Source organism: Oncorhynchus nerka, linkage group LG14 (assembly GCF_034236695.1).
Source record: "Oncorhynchus nerka isolate Pitt River linkage group LG14, Oner_Uvic_2.0, whole genome shotgun sequence".
Taxonomy (NCBI): Eukaryota; Metazoa; Chordata; class Actinopteri; order Salmoniformes; family Salmonidae; genus Oncorhynchus; species Oncorhynchus nerka.
The window spans coordinates 44745798-44758700 of NC_088409.1; the positions used below are offsets into that span (position 1 = coordinate 44745798).

Below are 12903 nucleotides of genomic sequence, written 5' to 3' on the forward strand. Positions count from 1 at the left end.
GTTTCCCCATGTTGGATTCTGGGTAAACTTTGAACATTGCTATACTAGAGACATGATAGATCAGAGGTAATATTATAGTATCTGAGGGATCATTGAGAATGGTTGCCACATCAGAAATTAGTGGTTATGTGTAGGAGTCAGATGGCTTTGGGAAAGTGGAAAGGGAGACGGGTGGAGGGGACTCAGCCTAGGAGGAAGGGTTAAATATCAGTGCTTGTGTGAAATGTTGTTTGTCTGAGTTACAGCTGTGTCGACCCTTTGGGAAGAATTCAACTCGGTTAAAATTGTACATATAGAATACTAGAAAAACAAGCCTGGATTAAATTTCGAAGGTAGAAAAGCTGTGTTCTACTGTATGTGAATGGAGGTGTTTCTGTGTGTGTGTGTGTGTGTGTGTGTGTCCGCGGTCTAATATAAAAGCTAACCATGTTTCCCCATCACAGTTCCAGCAGGATGCAGAGCAACACAGAGTTGAACAAAATGCTTTAGTGTGCAGCCAGTTAATATAGATTTATCTGTGTCTCACCCATTTATAAATGTCAATCCCCCCCCCCCCCCCCCCCAGGCTATCGAGGCTAACCTGGTGCAGAAGTCCCCTGGCGGGCTGACCTACATGGCGGAGTGGAGGGGGGGCATCCTGGACCACAAGATGGGCCACCTGGCCTGCTTCTCCGGGGGCATGGTGGTGATCGGTGCGGACGACGGAGCTCCAGAGAAGAGACAGCACTACCTGGACCTGGCTGCAGAGATTACGCACACCTGCCATGAGAGCTACAGTAGATCTGGTGAGGAGGACTGGGAAGGAATTGAGTATAGGACATCTGTGTGACCAAGGACAGGTATGAGTTGAGTATTTAAGGATATTGGATATCCAATGTCTGGATGCTGCTCTGGGTATTCAGAGCAATTGTAGCTTTTCCTGTTATCGTGCAGGACATTATCAAGTCATTAAAATTCCATTGCTGTTAGACTATCTTGTTAAGTGAAGGAATTTGGTGACCCCAAAAAGAAAAAAAATAGACAGATTGATTCATAGTAGGTTCTCTTTGGTAAAAGAGGTAAATTGGTCATCAAAAAGAATGGAGGATCAAGTCACTCTTCATATAATCAATTAAAATGCCTTTATTTGTATGTCATGTTCAATGGAGACAAAGATTAAAAACTCTGAAGTGTTTCGGCTGCATGGCCTTTGTCAGGGAGAGGTGGAGTCATATTGGACATAAAACAATCTGCAGCCAATTTACATTTCATTTCCCCCTGAATAAACCAGAGAATCACTCCTAGCTGGAAGCTACACCTCAAAAGCTGGATGTAAAGGCTTAATAGGGAGCTGCAGAACCTCATGTCTCTGGTGTGAGGAATAAAAGTTATTCAAAATTATTCTTTGTCATCTTTCGGCATTTCAATGTGCACTCATGCTGTCCTACCAGACCTCTTTTAAAAGCAGTACTCCTTTGAAAGCAGTCAGTGGTGATTCAGAATGGAGAGAAATACCAAGATGTCCGTCATTTGTAGAATAAACAGAGAATGAGAGTCTGACACCACAGGCAAATGATTTGTAGTACAACTCAACCTGGAGAGGGTCGAAAATCAAACAAGACCAAGATCCTCAAGTCTTGATGAGATTCCACACACACAGTAAAATCACAAGAGTTAATTTTACAGTATTTTTTGGTTTATATGGTCCCAAACCCATTTTGTGTTAAAACCATTCTGATCATGGTGTTCATATGAACGACACCAAATGGAGTAAATATCCAACTCAAAAGAGTTGCATAAATTGAACTCCAATTGCCATTTGACATTTTTCCGTATTGCTTTTAATCAACTTCCTTGCCATTTTACATTTTTCCGTATTGCTTTTAATCAACTTCCTTGCCATTTTACATTTTTCCGTATTGCTTTTAATCAACTTCCTTGCCATTTTTTGGGGCCCTGACACTTCACGGAAATATATTCTTCAGAATCAATTTTGAGTGTTTCCACCACAGGGTGAGCAGACTGGATTCATCCTGAAAATACAGCTAATGTGACTCATCGCATAACAGGTTTCTCGATATACTTAGAAGACGTTTGATCTCCCCACCCAAAAGGCGCCGCCTCCTTTTTATTGCCATCCTCTGCTTTTTTTTTTCATTTTTCATTCTTCTTTTTTTCCCTTCTCATTAGAGGGCTACTCAATATTTCACTTCAGAGCCTCTTAGCTTCTGTTGGATTGGATGCCTTTGGAGTGAGAAAGGAGGTTAAAAGGGTTTCTCCTTCTGCCGCTCCTCTCTGAGTCTGGATCTGTGCCATCAACACAACAGGGCCGGCTGGCCCCCGTCTTCTAGCCAAGACAAGGCAGGCCAGGCAGCATTGGGGCTATCGATTCAGACATGAGAGAAAATGTCTGAAAGTTTTCCATCATTGGCTAATGTGCCTCGCTGTTGGGGAGGAGATGAAGGTTGGATCGGAGTTGATGTATAGAAACATAAAACAGTCAATAGTTCAAAAGACAGATGGGCTCTCTGTTCTCAAAAAGAAGAAAGAAAGTTGGAGTCGGGTCGTGTGTGCTGGAATAGAAAGGAGATGATGTCAAGGAGGGAAATGCCACCACTGCCATTGCTGCTCTCATTCCTCTCCTGCCAGATGGGATGTTGTGACTACAGTGAGAAAGTCCAAAAATGGATGTAGAAACTAAGGATTGCCCCTTTAACAGGCAAGTGACCTTCATACGGCAGAACTATGTCCCCATTTGAACGTGATCCATCGTCCTGTCAGAACATTCTTTTTATTCTGTCCCGCAAAATGGTCACCCGAATTCCACCAGTGGAAGTTTTGCTACTACAACATGTGACACCATCTTTTCGCATGTGAGGGGAATAATATTATTTCAACCCCACGTGTGAACTTGCAATTCCACATGTGAAATATAAATGCATATCCGATATTCGCAAACTGCAATTCACATGTAAGGTGAAAGCATGTTATTCTCCTCATGTGAAAAGATGGTGTTAACATGTGAAATATAATTTCACGTGAAATTTAAGCTTAACATGTGCGTGTGATTTCACATGTGAAAATGCGAATGTGACACGTTTTTTTTTTTTTTTTTGACCTGGCAAATATCCCACTAGGGTTTGGGGAAAAAACACAATATGTAAAACATGCGTCATGTAACATACGTGGTAATACACACACATCCTGATTGCGGTTCAAAATGTGAAATGTTGCCATGCCAATGGTCTTAACCTGAATTTACCCAGAATAGCAACCATTGTGCTACTGTAGATGGGAATCCTGTTCACATGCTGTCGCTATGGCCTTCCAGAGTGGCAGCCGGCTAACAGAGAGAGAATGTGTAGACCATCTGGATTACAAGACCAACTGGGGAACAGGTCTTTATTGTGGAGCTCATATTCCATGACTTTTTCGAGCGTAATGTTGGATTCGTGACTGTGTGCCAGGGATATAGTATTTATAGTGCGTTGCTAATTCACCCACAGCTATATTGTTCGTTTACATTTTTTTTCAGTACCTCAGAAGACTGATTGAACAAACGATTAACTTAAATATAAATTGACTCAAATAAAATTCCTCATCCCTCATGTTTTTTTTTAAGTACATCATTTAATCTGTTCACTCTGTGTCTCTCTAATCTCCCTTTAGCTACGAAATTAGGGCCCGAGGCATTCCGATTCGACGGTGGGGCAGAAGCCACGGCGACCAGACTGAGTGACAGATACTACATCCTGCGGCCGGAGGTCATCGAAAGCTACATGTACATGTGGAGGTTGACCCATGACCCCAAGTACCGGGAGTGGGGCTGGGAGGCAGTGGAGGTGAGTCACGCAGACGTTAACGTTGCACGGTCTTCATGCTGCAGCCATAATGTCACTAAAGTAATGACTTGTAACTCTGGTACTTTATCTCCAAAATATCTTGTGGTTATATTTGTTACGTTTTGTTGAGCAATGAGTTTAAACTGAGTGGAGATCTGGCTCTTATCATTAAAGTGCATTTAACAAGGATGTTTAAAAGAACAATAAAACAGTGATTCTAGAATGTGTTCTTGAAATATGATTTAAAAACACATTCAGAGGTCGGATCTTAACGCGATCACTCTTGTGGTAGAGAATGTTCCTGCTGCATCAGGAAATTCAAAAACGAGTCCCTGAAAAATAGCAGCTGTCCTTTCTCCATGTGGGGGGCAGTCGAGTCATTTGGACAGGGCTTGCTATCAAAATAATGTTCTCTCTCGCTCGCTTAAATGCTAGGCCTAGGTCCTATTACTGCAACATTCAAATGTTCAAAAATGTATCTGAAATGCAGCCATACACATCAACTGTCGTTTTATCATTTTATATAGCTTAATAACACAAGATAAATATTGGTCTACACTAGGTTACATCATACAAGTTTCAAGTGGATCCAAAGGTAAAAATGTAGTTCAGTCGTGGCCTGAGGTGGTCTAGCTGCTAGGGCTGCTGCCTTCAGCACGCACATATAGGCCTACCTTCTAGGTCTACCACGCCTTTCTGGCACAAATACAGTTGAAGTCGGACTTTTACATACACCTTTAGACATATACATTTAACCTCTTGATTCTAGCCATCCCGGATCCGGGATCGTGAATACAGCCTCAAGCTCATTACCATAACGCAACGTTAACTATTCATGAAAATCGCAAATGAAATGAAATAAATATATTTGCTCTCAAGCTTAGCCTTTTGTTAACAACACTGTCATCTCAGATTTTCAAAATATGCTTTTCAACCATAGCTAAACAAGCATTTGTGTAAGAGTATTGATAGCTAGCATAGGATTAAGCCTAGCATTCAGCATGCAACATTTTCACAAAAACAAGAAAAGCATTCAAATAAAATAATTTACCTTTGAAGAACTTCAGATGTTTTCAATGAGGAGACTCTCAGTTAGATAGCAAATGTTCAGTTTTTACAAAAAGATTATTTGTGTAGACAAATCGCTCCGTTTTCTTCATCACGTTTGGGTAAGAAAAAAAACAAAAATTAAGTCATTAAAACGCGAACTTTTTTCCAAATTAACTCCATAATATCGACGGAAACATGGCAAACGTTGTTTAGAATCAATCCTCAAGGTATTTTTCACATGTCTATTCGATGATAAGTCATTCATGGCAGTTTAGTTTATCCTCTGAAGAAATGGAACGCGCATGGACCTGGAGATTACGCAATAATTTCGACGCAGGACACCGGGCGGACACCTGGTAAATGTAGTCTCTTATGGTCAATTTTCCAATGATATGCCTACAAATACGTCACAATGCTGCAGACACCTTGGGGAAACGACAGAAAGGACAGGCTCATTCCTGGCGCATTCACAGCCATATAAGGAGACATTGGAACACAGCGCCTTCAGAATCTGGGGCATTTCCTGTATGAAACTTCATCTTGGTTTCGCCTGTAGCATTAGTTCTGGGGCACTGACAGATAATATCTTTGCAGTTTTGGAATAGTCAGAGTTTTTTCTTTCCAAAGCTGTCAATTACATGCATAGTCGAGCATCTTTTCGTGACAAAATATCTTGTTTAAAACGGGAACGTTTTTTATCCAAAAATTAAAAGAGCGCTCCCTATCTCGAAGAAGTTAAACTCAGTTTTTCACAATTCCTGACATTTAATCCCAGTAAAAAGTCCCTGTCTTAGGTCAGTTAGGATCACCACTTTGTTTAAGAATGTGAAATGTAAGAATAAAATTAGAAAGAATGATTGATTTCAGCTTTTATTTATTTCATCACATTCCCAGTGGATCTGAAGTTTACATACACTCAATTAGTATTTGGTAGCATTGCCTTCAAATTGTTTAACTTGGGTCAAACATTTTCAGTAGCCTTCCACAAGCTTCCCACAATAAGTTGGGTGAATGCTGCCACCCCCGTGCTTCACGGTTGGGATTGTGTTCTTCGGCTTGCAACCCTCCCCCATTTTCCTCCAAACAAAACAATGGTCATTATGGCCAACCAGACATTTCTCCAAAAAGTACAATCTTTGTCCCCATGTGCAGTTGCAAACCGTAGTCTGGCTTTTTTATGGCGGTTTTGGAGCAGTAGCTTCTTCCTTGCTGAGCAGCCTTTCAGGTTATGCCGATATAGGACTCGTTTTACTGTGGATATAGATACTTTTGTACCTGTTTCCTCCAGCATCTTCACATTGTCCTTTGCTGTTGTTCTGGGATTGATTTGCACTTTTCGCACCAAAGTACGTTCATCTCTAGGAGACAGAACGCGTCTCCTTCCTGAGCAGTATGACGGCTACGTGGTCCCATGGTGTTTATATTTGCGTATTATTGTTTGTACAGATGAACGTGGTACCTTCAGGCGTTTGGAAATTGCTCCCAAGGATGAACCAGACTTGTGGAGGTCTAAAGTTTTCCTTCTGTGGTCTTGGCTGATTTTTCAAAATTTTCCCAAGATGTCAAGCAAAGAGGCACTGAGTTTGAAGGTAGGCCTTGAAATACATTCACAGGTACACCTCCAATTGACTCAAATGATGTCAATAAGCCTATCAGAAGCTTCTAAAGCCATGACATCATTTTCTGGAATGTTCCAAGTTGTTTAAAGAGACAGTCAACTTAGTGTATGTAAACTTCTGACCCACTGGAATTGTGATGCAGTGAATTATAAGTGAAATAATCTGTCTGTAAACAATTGTTGGAAAAATGACTTGTTTCATGCACAAAGTAGATAGTTTGGGCAAAAACAAACTATAGTTTGTTAACAAGGAATTTGTGGAGTGGTTGAATAACGAGTTTTAATGACTCCAACCTAAGTGTATGTGAACTTCTGACTTCAACTGTAAATCAATCTCCCGATTGACTTGATTTATTTACACATTTGAAATATTATTCCAGGGATATTTTACCCCTGATCTTGATAAGAAATGACCATACCAGACACTTTAGGAGAACATAAATAGGAAACAAATAAAATAATAACAATAGGTTACACCAACAGTTTCCATTCATACAGTGTTGGGTAATTGCCAGTAGAATTTTGATGGTAAATGATGAAATCGTTTATTTCGATTGCACAGAATGTTTGTCAAATAGATTAATCGCCCTTCTGTTCAAAAAGGACTAAGTTGTTCTGATTACAGTACCAACCGTGTGTGTTGAATTTAGTCAATCACTGAACTGACCAACTGAGCTAATTGATCAGTTCAGTGATTGACTAAATTCAACACACCTGGTCTTCCAGGTCGGTTAAATAAAAAAAAACAGCATACACTGCGGCTCTCCAGGAATAGGGTTGCCTACCCCAAACTGTTAACCTTCGAGTTGTTTCGGTTTTAACCCTGTAACCCAGGGGTGTCCTACTCATTCCATGGAGGGCCTAGTGTCTGCAGGTTTGAGTTTTTTACTTTCAATTAAGCCCTAGACAACCAGGTGTGGGGAGTTCCTTACTAATTAGTGACCTTAATTCATCAATCAAGTACAAGTGAGGAGTGAAAACCCACAGACACTCGGCCCTCCGTGGAATGAGTTTGACACCTGTGCTGTAACCCTGTGCAATTCATCCTGTAAATGTGCAGAATTAATGCTTAAAAAAAAAACATTCATCCATGAGTCAAAGGGTAGTGGGCCGGATTCGAAGCCATGCCGACTCTGGCATACAGTGGAGCAAAAAAGTATTTAGTCAGCCACCAATTGTGCAAGTTCTCCCACTTAAAAAGATGAGAGAGGCCTGTAATTTTCATCATAGGGACACTTCAACTATGAGAAAAAAAATATCCAGAAAATCACATTGTAGGATTTGAAAATAATACTTTTTTTGCCCCACTGTATGTGTGCCGGGGTTAGTGGCTGTAGGACCACATAGGCACTGAGAAAACCAATAATTTATTATACCTGTTGCTTGCCTTCAACATATAATAAAACAATAGATTTTTTTTTAACTGATTATCCTTCTGGGACAAAAGGGGTCAAATTAAGATCTGACATCTGTACTCGTCTCTATCCATACATATTCTCTCGAGGAACTAATGTACAGTACATATAATTGAACACGGTCAAGGCACTGCGATGCTACATCTGACAAGGCAGTGTGAGGGCAGAACTAGCCAGGCCGATTAGCATATTATTACCCCTTGACAAAGGCAGACTAATGCACCATAATTAACACAGACCACCATTCTTGCTGTTGGATCTGCACGAGAAGAAGCAAAGTGTGGGTTTTTGCCGACCTTTGTGCCCCATGATTAATGCATGTGTCAACCCTGTCAGTCTGATCACACAGGATGAATGCTACATCTATCATCCCAACCCCCGTTGCCACGGCGAAGGTGTCCTTTCTACAGCCACATTATTAGCTCTGCCCCCATTTACCACCTCGACCCCAACCTCTTGTTCTCACTCGTGCTGCTGGACGCCGTTGAATATGGTATAAGGTGCCCCAGACAAGACCTTAATACAAGTAGGCTTTGGTGTTTGGTGTCGTATGAGGTGAATGTGCTGTGAGGTAAAAGAGGGTGTTTGAGGACATGTTACTAGGTTGACGCATCACTCTCTGGTTCTCCATAAACAACCCATGTTCCCTTATTAGGGCCCTGCGACGCTACGTCTGACAAGGCTGACGTGAGGGCAGAACTAGCCAGGATGATTAGCACATGACCACCCCCTTGACAAACGCTCCCTTATTCGAGGTTGCCCAACTCCAGCACATGAGAGCTGCAGTCCTACTACTGAAGCTTGATTTGATATGAATTGCAGTCATTACGTCGATAGGTAGGAAGATGCTGTCTGTGCCCATTGGCTGACTACTGTTATAATACATTTGACATGAACATCCCTCCTGCGCTCTTCTTTCTATTCTCCTCCCCAGGCTCTGGAGAAACACTGCAGAGTCGAAGCTGGTTTCTCTGGGATCCGAGACGTGTACGCCCAGACAGTCAGCCACGATAACATGCAACAAAGCTTTTTCCTCTCCGAGACACTCAAGTAAGTGTAACACGGCCAGTCAACGTCTCCCCCCTACTGAGAATATACCAGCAAACACTTTGCTTTTTAGACGGCTACAGAGCTTATTCTGCTAAGTGTAAAGGGCATGTACAGTTTCTGAGAAGTAGTATGAAGTAAATGGCATATGCAGTTTCTGAGAAGTAGTATGAAGTAAATGGCATATGCAGTTTCTGAGAAGTAGTATGAAGTAAATGGCATATGCAGTTTCTGAGAAGTAGTATGAAGTAAATGGCATATACAGTTTCTGAGAAGTAGTATGAAGTAAATGGCATATGCAGTTTCTGAGAAGTAGTATGAAGTAAATGGCATATGCAGTTTCTGAGAAGTAGTATGAAGTAAATGGCATATGCAGTTTAAAACCCCCTACGGTCAATCGAATTAGCATAATACAAAAATCCCCAGTTTATGCTAGAGATTTCATTTTGCATGGGCTGCGTCTCAACCCACCGATGTCGCCCTTCCGCATCTGCGGTGAAAGGTGGCAAAGCTAGAGAGGGGTTTGTCGGACCACGACACATCCCGAAAAATCTGTCTTCTCACGAAAACGCCTGTAGTAGTTTGACCCCTCTATGGAAAGATGAGACTCTCACAAACATGTACATGTCGGTTGTTTCGCTCTGGGACGCCCACAAGCGTCACAAGAAAATAACAAAGAAAATCATTCCTAATCTTTCTTTATATCTCTCAGATATAGGACAGACAGTTCAGAACAAACTTCTTTTAGATAATTTTTTTGTTGGGGGGGGACTATCTGTTTGTTTGTCCATGTATGAAGCTGTTATTCAATGCATTTCTATGGGCTAATAGCATTAAGGACAAATTCAATGTTTCATAAATTAATTGTTATCTTAAAGTAAAATAATTGATACCTTAAAGGATCCTAAAACTTAAAATCAAATAGATAAATGATCCTTGGTATGACCATCTTAAAACAATTCCATACGTTAGCTTAGTAGAACCCCCATCCCCCTGTCTTAGACTCTATAGGGTCTTAATGCATGATTCATTTTTTTCTCATTAGCTTTGGTATACACTTTCCGCCCTATCGACGTTCCTGTCCATCGTGAGAACACTCACATTAGTCTTAAGATATTCACACAATATGTTGAGTGCACTCAAGCACAGTATCTTCATTTCGACATTTACAGACAAACCCTTTCAATGGTGTTTTTTTTTTATCACGAAAGGAAAAGAAATTGAGGAATTCCCATTCTGATTCAGCTGAAAGACTCCATCTTGCCCCCCTCTCAGACTCCGAGTTTGCGCTGGGCTGGTTAGGTGATGTGGACAATCCACATTGTGATGATGTATCAGACCTAATAGAGCCATGAGGAACTTGTGAGTGCCGTCTGGCCCCCTTAGATAAAGAAACGTTGGGGGGGAAATGAAGCACACGCTTCTTTAAATAAAGGACACGCGTCACCTTGCGGTTGTTCATCATTTATTGTATTCGTCAATAATTCATTCAGTAGTCGTGAGACATGACTAAAGAGACTTGTTTTACGAAAGCAAAGAATGTCATGTCGTTACATCAGTAGTTCATCTATCATTGCCCAACCGTGATTAAAACATGTTTTATTGGCTCATACAATAGCATTATAGCCATTATGTATTTGTTTAGATACCCGTAGTCTAGGAGAAAACTAGCCAGGGAATCCTTTATTCTAGCCGTTCGTTTCCCCCAGACACTGACGCTGTTTGTCCCTCTCAGGTATCTATACCTGCTCTTCTCTGACGATGACCTGCTTCCTCTGGAGGACTGGGTGTTCAACACGGAAGCTCACCCCCTGCCCGTCGTCCGCAAGAGCTGCCTACAGGGGGAGGGAGGGACACACGACAAGACAACCTCGGAGTAGCAGCCTGCTGTACAACCACTGCACAACTCACCTGCATACAGACACAGAGTAACACGTATTCTTACATCACATGCATACAAACGCACACACATGACAACATTACACACCGCTAACACCACCACAACAAAATGCAGGGCCAGCGCCCCTTGGGCCCTGTCACAGACTTTTAATTCCTTTCCAGTAAAGGATCTTGTCGTATACGCTGTGATTGTATATCCTTGAGCCGGGCCGGGACTACTTCCTGCCGGCATTACTTTCTGTGGACAATCAAGACGAACATGATTTTCATGAAAAGAGCACCTTTTTTTCTTTCCTTCTTTCCTCTGTGAGGAAACCAAGAGTATCTTGCAGACCCAAATGTAATGGGAGGAGTGCTGTGTTATGGGCCATATTGTGAGAGAGAGAGAGAGAGAGAGAAAACCACTGAGCTTTTTCTTTAATCGATTGCGGTGAAAAACAGAATCAATGATTTCACTTGATCTTGTCATTGCTTTTTTTTCTGGCCTTTTTCTCTGTCTCTTTGACCAAAGTTGTTCGTTCTTTTGTTCACCCTCTCATAATTCCCTAGACATATTATTTTGTGGTGAGATTTGACCAATAGTAAGATGACGGACTAATATGGAGTGTTGAATGGTGTTGAATATTAAAATGTATAGACAATTGTGAAATGTAATCCACCTTAAATGATTGTTTATTCAGAGTTTCTTTGCAGAAACAGGTTAAATGAATAATAACAGGCATGGGAACAATTGAAAACGGAAGAGGTTGTTGGAGAGAGGGAGTGTCTCACATTTTTTCTTTATCATTTGTTTTGAGTACAATACTGGTGACATATTTTCATAAGGCCAAGTCTGTGTTGAGTCCTCCTCACCGCCTTTCAGAGCGTAACTTCACATTGTGTGAGTCCTGTGACTTTAACACAAGTGTCAGTCCTGTTATTGTAACACAAGTTACTGTAGCACTGTAGAACGGGTGTCAGTCCTGTGACTGTAATACTCTACAACGAGTGTCAGTCCTGTGACTGTAACACTCTACAACGAGTGTCAGTCCTGTGACTGTAACACTCTACAACGAGTGTCAGTCCTGTGACCAACATCGTAACACAAGTGTCAGTCATATTACTGCAACACTATAGAACTAGTGTCAGTCCTGTGACTAAGACACAAGTCTCAATCCTGTTACTGTAACACAAGCAGTCACAACCACCCAAGAGGCAATATCACCACAGCTAGTCCTAGTTGCCTAGTACGACTGGGCTCAAATATGCTTGCCAAAGTTAACAGCCCTCATCGAGAGCTTCAGCTCTCTCAAATCCACAGTGGGGAAAGTTAGGCTTGAGGTTAAGGGTTTGCTCAAATGTACACCGTTGAGGGGAATGTGAATGGCGCTTTCCTATTTCATCCTTATTCCTATCATCACTGCTGTCCAATACAGTTATGGAGAGAATGTGCTGTACATACCTGGATGAATGTAATGGACCCCTGTATTAGCTTATCTTCAGTTTATTTTGTGATTTATTTCACTTAATTCCATAATTATTTTCATTTCTTTTTAATTTGCTTCCCTCAGGTGTTTCTGTAAAAGAGGAAAAATGTTTGACTTTAATTATAGTTCTGGTTGATATTAATTATTGTTATTACTTATCTTTCATTGTTGAATATTTTCAAATACTGATAAAAGACCTGTGCAACTTTGTACATTTAAAGCAACTTCATTCGCTTTGTCTGGATTTTTTGTTGTTGTCTGTCCCTAATATTACTGCTTATGGTTATTACGGTATGGACTGTAAAATCTGTTTGACCTCACCTTCCAACACATTGACTAAGTGTATTTCCAGAATACACGACTGTCAACTTAACCTATTGATGTGGAAGACCTAAGAGCTTCGCCATACTTCACATATGAAACCTCATCACGTATTTTTACCACCAATGCTGAAAATCTGCAAAGCTCCTAAGCTCTGCTTTCTGTAGCTTTGTGCTCCAGGTCTACCAATACAATGTTTCCTATACCTTAGCAACCAAGACTGTCAATATCAGACAAGATCACTCTCCATGACATCAAGGTTCAAA

General features: G+C 41.2%; 1 protein-coding gene across 1 annotated transcript in view; it reads left to right on the forward strand.

The window, feature by feature from the left end:
• The window catches only part of LOC115141202 (mannosyl-oligosaccharide 1,2-alpha-mannosidase IA-like), a 240448-nt gene extending 227903 nt beyond the window's left edge, over positions 1-12545 (forward strand). The window contains exons 9-12 of the mRNA XM_029679931.2: positions 566-785; positions 3649-3821; positions 8839-8954; positions 10687-12545. Of these exons, the coding sequence (XP_029535791.2) occupies positions 566-785; positions 3649-3821; positions 8839-8954; positions 10687-10831 (654 nt within the window). The 3' untranslated portion in view covers positions 10832-12545. The remainder of the gene's footprint in view (positions 1-565; positions 786-3648; positions 3822-8838; positions 8955-10686) is intronic.
• Positions 12546-12903: the final 358 nt, after the last annotated feature.